The sequence below is a fragment of the Cibotium barometz genome, chromosome 34 (assembly GCF_041138505.1).
Source record: "Cibotium barometz isolate CiBa-2024 chromosome 34, ASM4113850v1, whole genome shotgun sequence".
In the NCBI taxonomy this organism is placed as follows: Eukaryota; Viridiplantae; Streptophyta; class Polypodiopsida; order Cyatheales; family Cibotiaceae; genus Cibotium; species Cibotium barometz.
The window spans coordinates 14,714,058-14,735,514 of NC_141079.1; the positions used below are offsets into that span (position 1 = coordinate 14,714,058).

General features: G+C 46.3%; 1 protein-coding gene across 7 annotated transcripts in view; it reads right to left on the reverse strand.

Moving 5' to 3' along the window:
* Positions 1–3,239: 3,239 nt before the first annotated feature.
* The window catches only part of LOC147618736 (uncharacterized), a 110,535-nt gene continuing 92,317 nt past the window's right edge, over positions 3,240–21,457 (reverse strand). For 5 of the 7 annotated variants that reach the window (XM_086773781.1, XM_086773778.1, XM_086773776.1 and 2 more), the window contains 4 exons: positions 21,105–21,209; positions 20,836–21,006; positions 20,642–20,701; positions 4,650–5,237 (listed from right to left, as the gene is read on the reverse strand). In XM_086773781.1, the coding sequence (XP_086629907.1) occupies positions 5,121–5,237; positions 20,642–20,701; positions 20,836–21,006; positions 21,105–21,209 (453 nt within the window). In that variant the 3' untranslated portion in view covers positions 4,650–5,120. Of the gene's footprint in view, positions 3,420–4,649; positions 5,238–20,641; positions 20,702–20,835; positions 21,007–21,104; positions 21,210–21,457 lie in introns of those variants that run through there. The other 2 variants (XM_086773777.1, XR_015261951.1) reach the window with 2 other exon arrangements.

Here is a 21,457-nt window from a genome sequence, read left to right on the forward strand (position 1 = left end):
ATGAACACACGAAAACACATGCAAAGTAAAAACATTATGCACTATCAAATAATAACCCAACCAAACATAAAACAAATGACACATACAAAACCACACACAATCAAACATAAAACAAATGACACATACGAAACCACACACAATCACAGAAACGAGCACGCTCACATGCATACACACACACACAGAGAGAGAAAAAAAACCTAAAAAATCCTACGAAATAATGGGACACTGTCCAATAGCTCACCTCAAACCCTCTCCATCATGTGTCCTGCAAACCGAATGGCTTTCATTAGGCATAGTTTGAGAAATGTTAAAGATACACTTTGACAACAACAAATCCGATATTACCTGTGTAAGAATGGAACTCGTTCGTCTCACGTAATCATTAAAAAGAATTGTTCTCATTTGCAAGCCCATGGCCTTTGTCGACTCACACACCCACAACTCCATCTAAGAGGTTCATCGACGTTGGGGTGTGGATCAACTTGATCAATGGGTTCCGTCTCTCTCTGCAATTGCACATAGTTTTGCAAAACACAACAAGCTACGACCACGGAAGGAGCAAAGGGCAAAGAAACATTCAAATCTCTGAGTTTGTTTTTCAAGATCCAAAAGCGTTCTCGACTTTCACTCTTCCCTTGGCAATCTGTTTATCAAACTCATTTTTCTTCTCTAGGTTCTCTCTTGCTTTCGATTTGAATGCCTTCAACAAGAAACTTGTCGGCTTATAAGCGGAATCCCCGACGATGTAAGGTCTAATATTCACGCCATCTATGCATTTAAGACGGCTACTAAGGACATTGCATGCCTTCAATTGCGCATAGATAGCTAATCCCTTGAAAAGAGTCGTCATGGGTCCCGCCAGGCGCGATGCAAACAACATTCCAAAATGTCTTTTTGGAATCCACAATTCCTTGCAAAAGGATACTGTGAAACCCATGCCGACTAACATATTGTGCTGGAAAATACTCAAGCTCCGGCTTTCTTTGAAGTTTGATGTGGGTGCCATCGATAGCTCCGCACATATTGGAAAGTGCAATGATGTTTTCAAAGTCCAATATGATTTGGCTTAAGCGCTCCCCGGAAGGGACTGAAATGCGCACTTTCTCTAACATGATTTGGGTACAAAGCACACCCACTATAATGCGAAGGTATTTCCCAATGGTCGAATCACCTATACCAAACAACTTCGAAACCGTCCTAGAAGAATGTCCATGTGCTAATCGCCCCACAATACACTAGCCAAAGCAAGATCAGCTTGAATGGGCTCCCTTCTAATAAAACCTCCTACTTGTGCGTATGACATATAAGGCTCTATAATGCGTCTAAGGTCATGGAAAGCTTCATAAGACATTCGATAGTACATCGTATATCTATGCTGGTTTTGCAAACGTGCCTCACTCCAAAAGAGAGTGAATAACGCTCCAAAATGATGTCTGTCGCGTGAAAGCACCACCACAACCTAAGACCCTCTTTTACAAATCCTTCTTCAAGCATAAGAAATAAAGATGTCCAACAGTAAATCAAGCACATGAATTTCGATGAATATATTGACATGAACTCCGACTCTCACGCATAATCAATCACACTACGCACACGACTACGACTACTACTAATTTGATGCATGTTCTCCAAGATAATGAATAATAAGGCTGAACAATCACCTTCAATCTCCATCCTACATGTACACACATTGCATAAACTTCAAACTCTCTCTCTCTCTCTCTCTCTCTCTCTCTCTCTCTCTCATGTAAAATTGAGAAAAAATAAGATGTGTAATCACCTTTGGTTTAGAAAGCAATTTTGCAAATTCCATTTGCATTTGCATATACATTTCCATTCGCTTTGTTTCCTTCTCTAATTGTACTTTCAAAAGCTCTTTCATTTCACGAGACCTTGTCGCTTCCATTTCTCGAATTATCTCACACCATGTCTTCATGCCCTCCCCCCTCCCCTCCCCCTCCCGAGAGTTTTAGAGATTGTCCCGAGAGATGAACGTTTTGACTCTTTAACTTTTTGGGCTTTTACACCCGGTAAGTTTTCCTCCCTCTCAATATTACCACTCTCTTTTCCCACCCCATCTCTCTCCCTCACAAGGTTTAGGTCAGTCTCCCCATGAGCCTCACTGACATCTACATCTAGAGGTCACCTAATCTAAAGTTGTTGCTTCATTACATAATTTTACAACTGATAAGGTTTAGCTTTCTACTACAAGTGTGTATCTCTAGTTAGGATTTCTTGACAAGAGATCAAACTTCACCCAAATTGATCACACTGATCAAATTGATTAGTATAGATCATTGCTGTAAACTCTTTCTTGGTCAAGAAATTATCATAATCACTTCAAACCACAGAGTACGTAATAATCTAGCATTACTTCCAACAAGATTTAATAATCTTGTTTACTTGGATTAATAAGCAAGAATATCACAATTGTATTTATCTTGTATCAAACTTTGTAACATTTCTTTAATAATTTTCTATTAAAAGAAACACAATTCTTACAAAGGAATGATCAAGATTAGAAAAGTTTTAATCAAGAATAACTCATTGCTCAAGTTTACACTAAGATTTGTTGACTTTTGCACTAAATCTTATAAACTTTATAATTCTACATCAAGATTCTTAAAATTTAATTATGCACGGTAATTTTTGTATAGAAGTACAACTAAAATACAAACTGCACAATAAACTGCTCAAATTTGTAATAGAACTGTAATCTATATTGAAGTCTACATAGAATTTTCAATGTGCAACAATTCTTGATAAGAAATGCACCAAAATCTACACAATCACCTTCAATATTTTTCAAAACTACTAAGATTTCCCAGAACTAGGCAAATATAGAAAGAAACTAAGATTTATGAATAGATTTGATAAAAGGAAGCATTAATCAAGAGATTTTAGCAAGAAAATCACTCTAAAGTTTATTGAAAACCATAATTTGAAAATCCATAAAATCTCAAATCCATGCAAGAATCAAGATCCTTAAAATTTGTGATTAGCATATATCCAAAAAATGATTACCATTAATCTAATTGCTAACCCACTCAAAACAAAATAAAAAAATATGAGAACTGTGTAAAAATACTAATCCGAAAATGAATACTAATCACTCTCTAATCTAAAACATCAAGATCTAAGTCAAGAGCTTTGATACCAAACGTAATGGAGTGAGACTAAAGTTGAGATATAAGAAATCAACATGAATTTATACAAGATTACAGAGATAATCTCATACAAAAGCCATGATGCCTAAGTGAGTTAACCTCTCACCAAGAGGATAGAAATAGCTTTATAATAGCAAAAGACTCAAAGAATAATCAAATGTCCAAAAGAGATAATGTCAAAAGATCATAAAAGGTACAAATGGCAGTCCATGAGCTCCTTATATACTTGAGTCCATGACCATGGTCCTACACCTAATTCAAAATCATCACAAAAACCCTTCACATGATCAAGGATACTCTTTGCTATTAAACCATTTCTTGGCGTCATTATAAAAATAAAGGAACTCAATTACAATCAAACAAAATAATAATCTAGCTAGTATTTACTTACAACTTAATACATCCATCATTCGAGTCAAGGTTCATGTCATGTGACATTTATACATGTCAAATGCTTCCATATTTGATTTGGTGCAAAAGAGGAAACATGAACACACTCCCATTTACAAGAGCAAGCTCGCTAGATATGATAAATGCAAACTTAGTAAACCAAGCCCTAGAAGAGACATTCAAGCTAAACGAAGATTAAATGACGAACGGATTCAAACTTTTTGAATCTTTCTCCCATGATAACAAAGAGCTGAATATTCAAGTATTCAAGATCAAATGAAGCGTATCTTAACACCCACGCAAGGCTAGACATCTTCCGATGTGTTGTTGAATGGTCAGGGGATCGCAATCCCAATGTAGAGCTTGTGGGTGTTCAATCTTGCTTATTGAAGTGGAGTGCGGCATGATGAATACGGACCTATGGGATCGACATACCCAGAATCTCTCTTTTAGTAAAAAGGCGGTTGACATCTAGAATTATCTCTCTGAGAAGAGTGCTAGGTTTTTCACAAAGTAGATAGTGGAGTGTGCTCAGCAGGCTTTAGAGGGCATCAAAGCCCTTCAAACCTTTTATAGAAGGCCTCTTTAAAAAAAGGGTTGCAAGAGAAGGCCACTATTTTGAAAATTTCTCTAAATTTAGGCACACACCTAGTTTATGGCCTTCAAATTGAAGGTTAAGATAGGGCAATTTTTCAAATTTCAGCCCTGGTTCTCTACTAAGAGTAGTTTCACAAAGTAGATAGTGGAGTGTTCTCACATGCTCAACGGAGTAAATTGGCCATTCCTACCTTAATTCAAGCCAAGTAATAATCAACATGGATTACTAGCCGCAACCGGTCTGAGCCCTGAAAATTTGTGATCGCTTGCTGACATAAAAACTAGGTTCCTAGGAAAGCCATTCTGGGTCTTGGCCCTCGACGCTCTTTCAAGAGCCATTTCTCTTATTCGTAGCTAGTAGCCCCGCCCCCACCCCCCCCCCCCCCCCCCCCCCCCCCCTACTTCGCTTCAGATCCGTGTTACACTTTGCATGCATAATAGAGAAAACAAGAAAGAAAGAAAAAATACAAAAAAATATAACACGCAGTTAGAGATTGGTTCTTCTCGCAAAGAAAGAACATTCCAAACTGTAAGCAAGTTTTGCAAGGACCCAGACGGACGGATTACATTGGAGTATGCGTATTTCATCTCATAATGCGTATTGGACAACGTAGCAGCTCTCCCCCCGTGCTGGGTGCTAGTAACACGTGTCATCTTTCTGTTGTTGTGCATCTGAAAAGAAACATGGACAAAGCCTACCTCTTTCACTAAGAGGCTTGATTTCTCTCTCATACATGGGCCTTTCAAAATTGCTGGGTTTGGTGAAATACAAATGAGTTCAAATGGTGGAATACAAATGAGTTCAAATGGTGGGTAAGGAATATCTCAGCCGAATCAGTATCAGACACACAGTCCCCTGATTCTGAAGGTTGAGGTGAGATCTTACACGAAGCACCATAAGTACCTCTTAATCGAATGTGTCTCAGTGGGCTATATGCTGCTTTCTTCCTTCAGGTTTTTTCACCCTCAATCTCCTGCAGATGGTGGTAAATTTAGGTCACACGCCACATATCCATCCATCTTCCTCAGCTGCTCCAACTGTTTCAGTAGATCAAGCCTTTCTGGAGCATATGCAGATGGAATCTGTAAACAAACAATATCTGTTTCGTAACTGCTCTTAAAAGGCTCTTAACATTTTCCAGCCCATTTACTCTAAAGCATTTTGAAAACTTTAGAATACCAACACTTGCTATCTTTATATTTATTTTAAAAAGGGGAAAAAAACAGCCAAATGCAGCCTAGCAATCCTGAGTTCTAGATAACTATCCCATCAGAGGCTAAACATTTGCCTCAAGAGAATCTTGTAAACCTCCACATGTGATAGGTCCTAGTGTCCAATACCACCATAATATAAACCATATATGTCTTACAAATCCATCACTCCTCAGTTTGCAATCTTCCGAAAGATTACCAAAGATTGCTAGCAATCTCTTCCGACATACAAACTGAATCTTGTTAGGAGCATAAATCCATTCGAGAAACCTAGTGATCTCAATATCAATAAAATCTGCTCTGAATCTGGATCTCAAAATATATGTGCACACGTGAAGATCCTCAGAACTCTCTCTGTGAAGCAAAGAAGCTTCACCTAGCATCTGGCAAAGCATAACCGCTTTACCCAAAATATAGACCCAATCATAGTTGCTAGTACCAAGCAACTACACAATACTCTCTCCGATCATCTGCAATCCACAATCTCATTCTTTCTTTTTTCCGTCAGTCCATACATCCAAATCAACTGTCGCTACCCGTCAATCCAGACATCCACCAAATAGGAATATAGATGTATCGAGAAACCTTGCATGTAGTAGATCCTCGTGTCCCATACCACCGGATGCACTCCATACAAGACCTCCTTTAGACATAAGATTAAGTTTGAGTGATCAATTCCTTCCCAATCCCACCTTGACACAACTAGCTTCCCACCACAAGAACATTGACTTTTAGGTTAGCACACCACATCAATCTGTCCTGTATAACATTCCTTGTTATTTCCTCCCATAATCTTGGGGCTAGAACATAGTGTATGGCAATCCTTCCTCAAGAAAATGTACGTCTGGTGCAACTCATTGGCACAAATGACACTTGTATAAAGCTGGCCAGATCCTGAGTATAGCTACCACAGCTGAATCCTATGAAGCTCAATCCAAATCAGGAGGATAGTCTTAGGAAATGCTACCTTAGAATCTCTCATCTCGAAATTTGAGATGAAACAAAGGTGCACCTAAAATGCGCCCTAAGAAAACCTGCTATAATCACAGCATGGAAAAAAAATTCTATAATAAATGCTATCTGTGATAAGCTGGGAAGACCCGGAATGATAATACAGACAAACACTTCAAATACCAAACAAAGCATGATAAGACAGCGGAAGAACCATATACAATAACACCACACTAAGCTGGACCGGCTGGCCCCCTTAGGAACTTCTTTATTAAGAGAGAAGCTTTTACAATAAACCAACGTGCGGGTGCATACAGCACCGGATTTTCCACAAAGCATCAGCACAAATCCCTTGCCCAGATCTCAATCTAGAGCCAACATAGCTCCATAAAGCCATCCGATAAACTGTCTCAAAACAGTCTCGTAATCAGATCGATCCATGCGTTTTTTTTTTGGGTTTCGCCTGCGATAAATGTTTCGCCGTTTTGTCCGTCTGTGCGGCGTGCCTGCGTCTTGTGTCTGCGTCTTGAGTCTGGACTTTGGAGGCCGTACGACCTCAACCTTCCGGTAAGAACCAGCCGCCATGCTCTCTCTCCTCTACAGTCGCACTCTCTCTCTTCGCTACTGTCGCCGCCGCCTTCTCCCTAGGTCGCCCCCTGCTCACCGCCGCCTCAGTTCGCCTCTGCCCTCACTGCCCCTGTTCGCTTCGTGCCTCTGTGCGTAGCCGCCCTCTCTGTTCGCCACTGGCGCCCAGTACGGCTGGCAATATGCTGGGCCGCCCCTCTTTCACCAGCCAACCTTGCTCAGGCCCCCAAGGCAGCAACATAAAACTCTCTCTCTCTCTCTCTCTCTCTCTCTCTCAGAGCCTTAGCCCACCATCTGTGGACCGTGCACTGAGCTCTCAGCCTCTCTCTCCTGCAAGTCTCTCTCTCAACATGACCCTTGAAGAGGAGCAAAGGAGGAAGACCCGGGCCTTACATGTACGAGTGTCCGGTCTAAAAGACCGTGATGATGCGGAAGGGGAAACCAAGGAGCTCTTCTCTATGATGGGCATTGAAGCCACGCACACAAAGGCATGGAGAGTGGGAAAGAAGAGAGAAGGTAGTGGCGAATCTTCTAAGGAGAGAGCACTTATCATTCGTTTCCCCTCCATGGAAGCGAAGAAGGACTTCTTGAAGAGACGTCCTACACTCAAGAAGACGGGAATATTTCTTGGAGATGACCTCACACTCTCGCAACTTGCCCACATGAAAGAAGTTATGCCCGAGATAAGGGCAGCCCGAGAGAAAGGGAAAGTGGCCTTCTATAGAGATGGTAGAGTGGTGATTATGGAGAGGCGCTCTTCATGACGGTGCGAGACCTATGGGACTACACTCAAAGTTGCTACTTGGAACTCTACGCCTTGATGTAGAGGCTTTTGAGGATAGTTTCACTGGGAGGGACATCATCTTCTACTGTGAGACGCATCAGGCTCCTGGACAGTCCATGCCACATGTTAGTGGATACCGATGGGAGACAGCTTGTAGACAGGAGACTCGTTCAGAGCATAGAGGACGGGGCTCAGGAGGAGTGGTAGTATTGTTTAGAGAGGAGCTACAGCCACTGATACATATAGTCAGCGGAGATGAGCAGGCTAGGTACATGTGGGTTAGACTGAGGGCAGAGACGGGCAGATATCTCTACATTGCTATATGCTATTTTGCTCCTAGTACATCAGTGTATGCATCACCTAGCGGGCAGTATCTCTTTTCTATTTTGGATGATGACATTTGGGAGTTCTCCAAGGATGGTGACATCATTCTCCTCGGGGACTTCAATGCCAGGACCGCCCATAACCAGACAGTATTTTATGATACCTCAGAGGAGATGTTGAGGGAGCTTGATGTTAGGGATATTGGCCTATCTAGACTCTCACAGGATGAGGAACATACAGTGTATGGGCGGTATTTGATAGACATGGGGGCTGCACATGGATTGGCCATCCTAAATGGCCTACAGAGATTCCCGACATCGGGCGGTTTCACTAGCTTTCCACATCGGCATGGTGCTAGTACAGTGGACTATGTTATGGCTCAGCCCAGTCTCATTCCCTCTTTTCAGGATTTTATGGTAGGCACTAGGCCGGTTGGAATAGCAGTGGATCATGCTATCTTGTCCTTCACTCTCACATTTCAGTTCAGCACCGCTCCATTGGGACAAGTCTCCACACACACTCGTTATACCTTTACGAGGGAGACTGACACCGTGTACACGGATGAGATATACAGACGCTTATGTGCCGAGGAGCCGGGACGGCCATTAGATGAGCTCACTCAGATATTGATAGAGACCCTTCATGCTGCAGCATCAGAGGCATATCCCCATAGTCAGCCTACACGGAGACGATCTGGGAACATGCCCCAGAACAGCTGGTATGATGAGGAGTGCAGAGAGATGAGGATTAGATTAGAGAGAGAGGTGTTCATGGGTGTTACCACTCACAGACAGTCACGGATTACCTTCCGGCACCTAGTGCGACGGAAGAAGAGGGCTTATCTTGCTCAGTTAGAGAGGGATTTGTATCAGTTATTTGTGAGTCAGGACTCAGGCGAGGCATGGAGACTATTCCATGAGCATTCACCATCACCAGCCATTACCTCCACAGAGATTTGGGGTGAGTATGCAGCATCCCTGTACACAGCAGCAGGACAGCCGCCCCTGCCAGACCCATCGGAGCCATGCCCAAAGACATGTGCTTTCTTTACTGCTGAGATGGTAAGGAAAGCTATTGACAGGATGAGGACTGGGAGAGCATATGATCATGATGGTTTGGTAGCAGAACACTTTATTCATGCCAGAGATATGCTTGCAGAGCTTATTGCTATGATGTTTAACCGAGCCATGTGTGAGGCATAGTCACAGGGGACGGCGGGGACGGTGCCTAGGAACGCGGGGACGCCGACACGGGACGGCGGGGACGGTGCCTAGGAACGCGGGGACGCCGACACGGGACGGCGCAGGGACGGGGACGGACGGGGACGGACGGACGTCCCCTGACTGGCGTTTCAAACCGGGGACGGAGCAGGGACGGGGGACGGCTGTCGGGGACGGCCTGTGCGGGGACGGCAGATAGCCGTTGCGCCTGCGTCGCCTGCGCCCGTTTCTGGCCGTTGCGCCCGTAATTGGCCATTGCGCCTGCCTGCCGCGTGCCTGCCACTGTAGCCGTTTATGGCTGTTGGGCTTGGGCTCTACTAGCCGTTTATGGCTGTTGGGCCTTGGCCCTTGGCCCTCTCTCTCTCTTGCCTATCTATATAAGAGCCCACCTCTACAAGGCTACAAGCAGCCACACACAAGTTCATTGCTCATTGCTCATTGCTCAAGCTTCTTGAATCTTCTCTCGAGTCTCTTCCAACTTCCAAGTTCCAAGCTCTAGGGCCTAGGCTCTCACCTCTCCCTCAAGCCTCTTGAGTCTTGACTCTTCCAACTTCCAAGCCTCTAGGCTCTCTCTCTCTCTCTCATTCCTCAAGGCTCTCATTCCTCTAGCCTCTCTCTCTCTCTCTATCTCTCTCTCTCTCTCTCACTCCTCAAGGCTCAAGAGTCAAGCGGCAAGCCATCTTCAACCATGGCATCCTCCTCACGTGCCGGGGCTTCTCGTAGAAGGACAACGGGATGGACATGGTGGGAGGAGGTAAACTACACCACATCCGTTCATGGAGGCGGTTCTCGGCCATGGGTATGCAAGCTTTGCCCGTACCGGCGAACGGGTGGCGCCGACAAAGTGCGAGCCCACCTCTTGCATGAGAGTGGGCATGAGGTGAGGTTTTGCACGAATGTCACGCCCGAGAAGAGACGGGAACTTCTTGACAAGCTTAGCATCTACGAAGCGGTCGAAGCGACAAGAAGGACACCACGAGTGGCCGTGGATCCCGCGACGATGGGGAGAGGAACTCAAGCCTCTACCATGGAGTCATGTGGTGGATCAGGATCATGCACACCATCACCTTCGCCATCAAGTCGGAATGTTACTCCATCCACGACACCGGCACCCTCCATCTCCACGGCCTCTCAATCATTACGTGGCCCACGGCGACAATCTACACTTGGGGAGAATTGGAACCCCAAGTTGAAGGAGGAGGTGGATATGGCGGTGGCCCGCTTCTTCTTCCACGACCACATTGCCTTTCAAGCGGCTAGGTAAGTGCAATCGATCATTGCCAATTCATCATTCATGTTTTCATCATCCTAGTCTCCTTCTCATTAGTAAATTACTTTCTTGAATAGGTCGGAATACTTCAAGGTAATGGTTAAGAAGATTGGGGAGTATGGCTCAACCTATACGCCCCCCTCATCCGAGAGCTTGCGCACTACATTGCTCGACAAGGAGAAGCGCATTGTAGAGCAAGCAGCCGACAACACAAAGCGGCAATGGGAGAGGAACGGAGTCTCCCTCATTGTGGATGGATGGAGTGACACCCGCAAGAGGAGTATTCACGGCATGGTTGCATATTCCCGTGGAGAGATGTACTTCATCTCATCTCATGATGCATCCGGCACTGGGAAGAGCGCGGATGTGCTTGCGGCGGAGTGGGCTACCACCATGGAGATCGTTGGCCCCGAGCATGTAGTGGGCTTTGTTGCGGATGGGGAGCCTTCCAATAGGGCGGCGGGAGCTATTCTCCAAGGTATGTATGGACATGTCACGGTGTCCTTTTGTATGGCTCATTGCCTAAACAACCTCCTCAAGGACATCGGGGCATTACCATGGATCAGCCCGCTCATTGAGGAGGCCAACACCATGGTCTCCTTTGTCCTCAACCACCAAAGACTTCGGCATGAATTCAACAAGAGGTCCTGTCTCTCTCTTCTCAAATATTCCGACACCCGGTTCGCCTACAACTTTCTCATGTTGGGCCGGTTGAAGGATTGTAGTGGTGCTTTGAGGGGGCTTTTCCTTAGCGACGAGTTTGTCGCCATGCAAGAGTCCCATACAAACACTGGCCAAGAGTGTAGGCTACGGGCGGATGACGCCTCTTGGTGGGAGCGTGTGAAGACCACAGATGCTATGGTGAGGCCCATAGTCCACCTGTTGAGGATTGTAGACGCTATGCAGCCATGCATAGGCAAGGTCTACGAGGCCATGGATCGCATGATAGAGAAGTTGAAAGACTTCGTGCCTGACGAAGACAGATACGAGGAGATCCATGCCTTGTGTCTAGGAAGGTGGAATTCCTACTACTCTCCATTGCATGCAGCAGCTTATGTGGTGGACCCAGAATTCCAAGGCAACAAGCAGGAGAGCGACCGGGAGGTGAGCGCTGGATGGAGAATCATCTTGGATCGTCTTGTGCCTGATGCATCGGTTAGGCGCAAGATCAGGGACCAGCTTTCGATGTACAGGTCGTTTCATGGCTCCTATGGCTGTCATGATGCACAGGTTGACCGCTCCAAAGTTGGTGCTGCTCTATGGTGGGAGGACTTTGGTTCAGATGGACCGGAGTTGCAGCAGCTTGCCATCCGCATACTTAGCCAGGCCGTCAGCTCCTCTTGCTTGGAGCAACTTTGGAGTACCTACAGCCACATTGCCTCTAGGAAGAGGAACCGACTCGGGGTAGAGCGTGCCAATGACCTTGTCTTCGTCAGCGCGAACTTGCGAATGCTTTGCAAGAGCATGACCAAGAAGGCAGATTCCTTCACTGAGTGGGAGATGAGTCAACAAGAAGAGCAACGGGAAGATGAGGTGCAGGAGCAGCATGCCAGTGAGGATGAGACTGAGGATGAGCTTGATGCTTCTTTGGCAGCCACACAAGCTACCCATGACCGTGAGGCGAGCACTTCACGTGGATGATCATTCATGGATCATGATTCATGGGCCTTACTACTTAGCTCTAGCCTCTAGCCTCTAGTCTTCAGCACTTTTTTGTCATTGACTCATTTGAGTCCGTCCTTGTATTTTGCCTCCTTAAGGCTCCTGAGTCCTGACTCTTGAGTCATGACTCATTTTGTATCTACTTAATTATTAATATGACTCAAAATCTTAGCATTTTAGTGTAAATTTGTGCTCATTTTGATGTGCTTCCAAAGTAGAATAAGTGCAGAGTAGAAAATTTTAAAAAAAAGTATTTTTTGAGTGCCGTTCCCTCCCCCGTCCCCGTCCCCTACTTATGGCCGTCCCCCGTCCCGTCCCCGTTCCCGTCCCCCGTCACCGTCCCCCGTCCCTTGTGACTATGGTGTGAGGGTTTCCTGAAAGCACATATAGACTATGGGGAGTAACTCCTAGCCCTTGGAGGAGCTCATGGATTAGCCATTTATAATGGCCTCGCTCAGTGGCCTGGCTCCAGCACCTTCACTTGCTACCCCTTCGGACACGGAGCTAGTACAGTGGACTAATTGGTGGGCTCTCTCTCCTTGATACCCCTCATCTCAGATTTTACCATTTCGCCCCACCCCATTGATGTTGGGGTTGATCATGCATACTTATCTATCTCCCTCACATGCCAATACACCATCCAGCCACTGGCCTTACCACACCACCACCACCCAAGATACCATTTCACCAGGGATACCTCTTCCGTCTACTCTGATCACATTTTCCGCACCCTCTCCGACCTTGACCCACACATCCCACTTGATAAGCCTACCACACAGCTTGCAAGCACCCTTTAGACATCCGTCGTAGCCGCTTTCCCTCACACCAGAGCCACACTCGGACCACCTAGAGGGACTGTTCCACAGAACACTTGGTATGATGAGGAGTGCCACGAGACCCGTGGCCGCCTACAGAGCAAGAGGTCGCTCTGGGCTCCACCACTCACCAGCAGCAGGCACAACAGATCATCCGTTGTCTCGTACAGAGGAAAAAGTGAGCCTACCTAGCTCACCTCGAGCAGCAGCTGTACCAGTTGTTTCTGGGACGTGACTGTAAAAAGGAGGCCTGGAGGCTCTTCCAGGATCGTCGCCCACCAACCCCAATCACCTCCACGGTCCACCTGACATATGGCATGCATACGCCACCTCCCTTTACCACGTCTCTGGACAAACCCCCCCCTCCCCCCAACTCCTCGTTCCACTTGTGCATGGTGAGAGATGCTATTGACGGGATGCAGAATGGGAGAGCATAGGATCATGATGGGCTGATTGCCGAGCACTTCACATGTGAGGGATGTATTGGCTCCACTTCTGGTTCATATGTTTAACAGGCCCTTATGCAAGGGTTTCCCCACCAATTCGTCTTCTAATATCATTGTGCCCATTCTGAAAGAAAGTGACTCATAGTCACAAGGGACGGGGGACAGGGACAGGGACGGCCATAAGTAGGAAACGGGGACGGGGGAGGGAACGGCGCTTTAGAAATACTTTTTTTAAAAGTTTTTCTACTCTACACTTATTCTACTTTGGAAATACATCAAAATGAGCACAAATTTACATTAAAATGGTAAGCTTTTGAGTCATATTAACAAAATACGCGGATCAAAGAGTGAAGGCATTGATTGTATTAAATAGATACAAAATGACTCAAGAGTCAAGACTAAGCCTTAAGGAGGCACAATACATGGAAAAACAAAAAAGGCTAAAGCATGGAAAGACTCAAAAGTGCTAAAGCCTAGAGCTAAGTAGTAAGGCCCATGAATCATGATCCATGAATGATCACCCATGTGAAGTGCTCGCCTCATGGTCATGGGTAGCTTGTGCCAAAGGAACATCAAGCTCATCCTCACTCTCATCCTCACTGGCATGCTACTGCTGCACCTCATCCTCTTGTTGCTCTTCTTGTTGACTCATCTCCACTTGGTGAAGGGGTTTGCCTTCTTGGTCACACTCTTGCAAATCATTCACAAGTTCGCGCTGACGAAGACAAGGTCATTGGCACGCTCTACTCCAAGTCGAAAAGAACAACACCAGTTATCCTCAGTGGGGGCACCAGAAAGCTGTCCGAAATTCCAGACACGGAATCACCTGCCTCTATAGCTGTCCACTCCAACAGCCTTGGAAAACACAAACACGAACGGGGGCACCACCAGCCACCGGCTGGAACACTTCTCTCACAATTCACCACACCACCCACACCATAAAGACAGCACAAAAAACAGGGGCACCATAGACAAGATAAACACCCAGCAATTATATTTCCAATCAACACTTCATACACAGAAGCCATACTCACACAACCATACAAACACCCAGGCCTGGATTTACTGCCAAGGGAATTGGACCACGGCCACACCACCTCGGAAATTACAACCTTGCGCCTGACGACCAAGCCATCCAGCCACAAACACACACGATCCACTGCATCTGCCCACAGTCAGCTTCTTCAATTGCCGCGAACCTCTCGCCTGCGTGCTATGCCAACCACATCAGAAAGAACCCGGCCACTTCTCTCTTCAGAGGGCGCCCCACCAGCAACCCTGGCTGTAGGTGCTCCAAAGTTGCTCCAAGCAAGAGGAGCTAACACCCTGGCTAAGTATGCGAATGGCCAGCTACTATAGCTCCCTACCATCCGAACCAAAGTCCTCCCACCATAGAGCGGCACCAACTTTAGAGCGATCGATCTGTGCATCATGACAACCATAGGAGCCATGAAATAACCTCTACATGGAAAGCTGGTCCCTAATCTTGCGCCTAACCGATGCATCAGGCATAAGACAGTCCAAGATGATCCTCCACCCAACGCTCACCTCCCTGTCTCTCTCCTGCTTGTTGCCTTGGAATTTTGGGTCCACCACATAAGCTGCTGCATCCAATAGAGTAGAAAGAATTCCACCTTCCTAGACACAAGGCATCAATCTCCTCGTATTTGTCTTCGCCAGGCATGAAGTCTTTCAACTTCTCTATCATGCGATCCATGGCCTCGTAAACCTTGCCTATGCATGGTTGCATAACGTCTACAATCCTCAATAGGTAGACTATGGGCCTCACCATAGCATCCGTGGTCTTCACACTCTCCCACCAAGAGGCGTCATCCGCCCATAACCTACACTCTCGGCCGGTGTTTGTACGAGACTCTTGCATGTCGACAAACTCATTGCTAAGGAAAAGGCCCCTCAAAGCACCACTACAATCCTTGAACCAGTCCAACATGAGAAAGTTGTAGGCAAACCGAGTGTCGGAATATTTGAGGAGAGAGAGAGGACCTCTTGTTGAACTCATGCCAAAGTCGTTGCTCGTTGAGGACAAAGGAGACCATGGTGTTGGCCTCCTCAATGAGTGGGCTGATCCATAGGATGCATCATGGGATGAGATGAAGTGCATCTCTCCGTGGGAATATGCAACCACACCATGAATACTGCTCTTTTGCAGGTGTCGCTCCATCCATCCACAATGAGGGAGACTCCATTCCTCTCCATTTGTTGCTTTGTGTTGTCGGCCGCTTGCTCTACAATGCACTTGTCCTTCTCAAGCAATGTAGTGTGCAAGCTCTCGGATGAGGGGGGCGTATAGGTTGAGCCATACTCCCCAATCTTCCTAACCATGGCCTTGACTTATTCTGACCTATTCAAGAAAGCAATTTACTAATGAGAAGGGGACTATTATGATGAAGACATGAATGATGAATTAGCGATCGCACTTACCTAGCTGCTTGAAAGGCAATGTGGTCATAGAAGAAGAAGCGGGCCACCGCCATATCCACCTCCTCCTTCAACTTGGGGTTCCAATTCTCCCCAAGTGTAGATTGTCGCCATGGGCCGCGCGAGGGTTGAGAGGCCATGGAGATCGAGGGTGTCGGTGTGATGGATGGAGCAACATTCTGACTCAATGGTGAAGGTGATGGCGTGCATGATGCTGATCGATCCAATCCACCACATGAGTCCATCGTAGAGGCTTGAGTTCCTTTGCCCATCGTCGCGGGATCCATGGCCACTCGTGGTGTTCTTCTTGACGCTTCAACCATCTCGTAGACGGCAAGCTTGTCAAGAAGTTCCCGTCTCTTTTCAGGCGTGACATTCGTGCAAAACGGCACCTCATGCCCACTCATGCAAGAGGTGGGCTCACACTTTGTCAGCGCCACCCGTTCGCCAGTACGGGCAAAGCTTGTATGCCCATGGCCAAGAACCGCCTCCATGAGCGGATGGGGTGTAGTTAACCTCCTCCCACCATGTCCATCCCGTCGTCCTTCTACTGGAAGTCCTGGCACGTGAGGAGGATGCCATGGTTGACGATGGCTTATCACTTGCAAGTTGATAGCTTGAGAGAGGGAGAGAGAGTGCGATGCTTGAAAGTTGAGGCTTGGAAGTTGGAAGAGGCTCGAGGGAGAGAGTGCTTGTGTGTGTGTGGCTTGAAGCTTGAGCAATCAGCAATGAGACTTGAACTTCCTTGACTCTAGAGGCTTGAAGGCTTGAAGGTGTGTGTGTGATGGAGAGTGTGGGTGTGTGCTTGTTCTTATATACATAGGCAAGAGGGAGAGGCAAGAGTCTTGAAGACTCGAAGAGGCAAGGCAAGAGGGAGAGGCCAGAGGCCCAAAAGGAGGGCCAAGAGGGCCACTTTGGCCGTTGTGGCTATGGGCCAAAGGCCTTGAACTATGGCCCAAAAAGGCCCCCAAGAGGACACCCCCCAACAGTCATAAAAGTGATCATTAAACTGCCCAACGGTCACTTGACCGCCCCCCTACGATCCATCCCCCACAGTCCCTGCCTAGATCTATCTCCGTCCCCATGTCCCTTGTGAGAGGCCTCTAGGGGGGACGTCTAACCGTCCTCGTTCCTACCACATCCCGACACGGCGTCCCCACATCCCATCCTCCCGTCCCCTACGTCCCATGTGACTATGAAGTGACCCCATGGATCCCAATACCTACAGGACTATTATGATTGGTCACACATTGGCCAAGATTTATGGATCGATCTTGGAGGATGAACTCAACATAGACTCCGAGCACCAGGGCAGGCAGGTTTCCAAAGAGGGCACTCCACACTGGACCACATCTTCACATTACAGGGTATCATTGACGAGGGGAGAGCACATGGGTACCGGATATACTGCTGCTTTGTGGATTTACGCAAGGCTTTTGACACAGTCCCACGGACCAGATTGATGAGGAGACTGCAGGACATGGGAGTAGCGACACAGATGCTTCGGGGGATCCTCACACTCTATGAGTCTGTCATTGGCAGAGTGCAGGCCCCAGGGGAGGAATCAGAGGACATACATAGCACTATCGGGGTGAAACAGGGCTGTCCCTTATCTCCCACTCTATTTGGGCTCTACATTGATGAGGTGTCTGACTACATAGACAGACACGGAGGTCCAGGAGAACTTCCGGCAGGAGTTTTGGTACCCATTCTATTGTATGCAGATGACATTGTCCTCATTTCTGACTCACCAAAGGGGCTGCAGAGACACTTGGATGCATCACAGGCCTTTTGCGAGGACCGGGATCTCACCATAAACCTTGGGAAGACCAAGGTTATGATCTTTAACACCTCCTTGCAGTGGATACGCAGATTTGCACAACAGTTTAAATATAGTGGGGAGCCAATGGAGCATGTGATCTCTTACGTATATACACCTTGGCATCACTCTTACCGGACCGTGTTTCTCTACATGGATGGCAGCCGAAACCCAATTGATGCGTGGCTATGCAGTCTTGGGCTCACTTGAGAGGCAGTGCTCGCTTATATAGTTTCAGGAGCCGAGGACGAAGCTCTGGCTATTTGACACTTTAGTCACACCCGCACTACTATATGGAACTCCCATCTGAGGTCTTAAGTTATACCACAAGAGAGATAGAGGGAGAAGCCAATTGAGACAGACATGGAGGATGTATATGATGGGTGGAAAATGATTGGAGAGGCCGCTAGTGATGACGATCTCACGCATGATTAGAAGCCAGCCATCAGTGCCACACGAGATTGTGCGGGTGGAGATAGGGGCTACAGCGATTTTGACAGAGGCTATTTTCCAGACATTGACATACTCGCACAAATTATGGGAGCTCCCACTAGACAAATACCCCAGGGTTGCCCTAGAGTCCTTGAGACAGCTGGCACTAGACGAAGACACGCAGTGCTGGTATGCCCAGGTGAGCACTTGGTTTGGTATGCATGGCATGCAGATGGAGGCACTCCCTCCGTTCCAGTATAGCATAGTGGCGCCCTCGTTTGCTCTCAGCCACACACAGTTGAATAGGATCATCAGGAAGGACATCATGAGACTAGATACTGAGAGGACTTGACAACCACTTGTCCAGCCCCTTGGAACGAAGATGGGCTTTTACAGGGACCATTTTCCTCACCTAAGAGAGGACGGTTTCATCACATGCCCGCACTACATGGACACACATCTGCCATTTGGGGTGCGATGTGCGATTGGATAGATCCGCACCTCATCCCATTGGAGACAGCCAGATATGGGCCGAAGGCTGCTGCACCAGAGGACAGGATATGTCAGCTTTGTCACACAGATGTTGAGATAGAGGCCCACTATGTATGCAGATGCCCAATATACTATGAGATTAGGGGGAGGTTCCACTGCCTCTTCCGAGATGGATTTGGACCACTTTCCATGTTCATGGATTTCCTAGACCAGAGATGCTAGGGACTTTTCCTCCTGGAGCTTCGCAGACATAGGGAGTCCCTGTTGCAGCCTAGACCGGTGGTACCCGTCAGAAGACCAATACAGAGAGCTCTCACCGACTTCTTCCAGACCAGAGTGACAAGGGAAGATTCACCCACTACACCCGTCCTTCGGGCTGATGCAGCTCGGCCGAGAGGAGTGACACTAGACAGAGCCATTGAGCTATGGAGATCCCGGCACCCTTGACCTCGTGGTCCCCGCCCACGCCCGCGTCACTACAGGAGGATCAGAGCCATCATCTCCCACCACCACAGGACTTTCTCGCGCCTTCTCAGCTTTACTACATTGGGTGCCATGTTGCAACGTCCTATGCAGGATATTTTATGGTAATTTGAGAGCTGGACACTTTTTTTTTTGGGATTAGATCTGACATTTCAGCTCTTATTACTTTCTTTGATTTTTATTTTTTGTAGCCATGATGATGTATTTCATGGACATGATGTAACCTTTTGGTCTCATAGGTCATTTTGGCCTTTTGTAGATGTTAATACTACTTTCTTTCTTTCTCTCTCTTTCACTCTCACCCTGTGATCCTGGCACCATGCTTTCCAACAGCAATGAGTAAGCTCAACTGTGTGGCCTCTCTTGACTATTGTTGGATCTTGGGGTTAGTATTGCACAAGTTCGGAAGTTCTCTTGAGAACTCACATTCTTAAAGAAGTGTGGATAACCCAAAGGGAATGATTCCATGGATTTGTCCCTGTACGATGAGCTTTTAAGGAGAGAACCATGTTGTATTCTTGATTGGCTGATCTAACATGGATTAGTACTTGGCAATTCAGGATTTACTCAATAATCCCATAAAAGCACCATCATTAATAGTGCCTAGGGACTATGTACGTGAGTGCTGTGCACATAACAAAGTGTTCAGGCAATGGTGTGGGCATGCAGCCTTTGGGGTGGATGGTGGGCTGCCGAACCCCTGACAATAATGGAGTTTCGTTCATGGAGAAGGTGGTCTATGGTGTCAAGGATGCATAACCAATCTCTCTCTCCTGTGCTCAGTGGTGGTCCAGAGCTCATATGTGTGTGTGTGTGTGTGTGTGTGTGTGGGCGTGCGCACATTTGCTTTGAATGCATGTTGATATATGTGATTGTAAAATATGCAAACATTGGTGTGAGATTTCCCAGCAGTTTGCGCGATTTTGACACCCGCTATAAGGTTTAGCCATGGACACACACCCTATTGAGGACAATGAGGCTTGCATTTTGGATTGAGAACCATCAAATATGACCAATAGAGATCCAAAACAAGTTGGTATGGAGTCGAGACCACAATCCCGAACATTCTCAGTTGGAGATAATTAGGTTTGATGTGTCAAATTTACACCATTCAGGATGCTCATAACTAACAAGCAGATATGATGAGGGTGATTTCCACCAATCTCCATACAGCCTCAGAAGATGTGCCAGCAGAACCAAGAAGACTCCATAGCAGCTCATAAGCACCAAAAAGAAATTCATATGACAATCGACCAGTTAATTATTCTTTCCCATATGCCATGCTGATGATGTATCCTACCTCCAGGACCACCAAACCAGCTTTGTGACTAAAACGTGTTAACCTTCCAATTAAAGCACCATGTGACAGACATTCATCTGCCATTTACAGAACCCTCTCCCTCTTACCATCGAATGGTGCGTCAAAAATATTATTATTTCCAACTCGTTATACATGAGCACCCTAAGACTCGAGCATCATCTTTTGACAATCTAGATGAGTATGGCACAATCATCCATCACTTAAAAGTTTCGTACTAGAATAATGGTGTTACCAGAGCAGGAACATATTTTTGTATTGCCGCAAGCATAGCTGCATGCCCTACAGCAGTAACCTACAAAAGAAATTACGCTCAGCTTCAGTTTGAGATTTAAATGCATTATAGATAATCAAAATTAGATTGAGTTTGCAAGATGCAAAATTGAAACTCTTTCTTCTTGAACACATTCAGAAATGCACATAACCCACCGGAAGAAGCATGAGAAAGCCAATCGGTATGACTGAGACTAAATCTGTGCAAGTCCTCCTCAAGATTTTCTTCTCCCTTTCTGTTAAATTGTGACCTGAGATGCTGCTTTTAAGTAGAGTGATTGCAACAGTAACATCTGTAACAAGAAGTTGTGTTCCCTTCAACGCATCCTGAAGAAAAAAAACTTCTCAAAATGCTTCTGGATGATCAGAATAATGATAATTTATAAAAATAACCATGGAGTTGAAAGAATCACTGCTCATATTACCAGACTGGCATTTTTGAACTTTTTTGTTGACTTGCTCAAAAAGTCCCACACTGCACCTTTCTCCACAACAGTTATATCAATATGAGATAAGGCTCTAACACCATCCTATTCATCAAAAAGCCCAATGTTAATTTGAGCTCACAATAGCCATAAACAACAACTCGTAAGTTGTATATGAACACTGGTGGACACCTTCTCCGTACAACCTCTTACATGTTCGCTAAATACTACCTCATGCACTCTTCTCCAAATATGCAGTGACATTATACATGATTGAAGACGAGAAAAACTAGCTGCACTTTTTCTGTGCTCTGCTCTCATAGCTTCCTTTTATTAGCAAAAAGAAATACTTT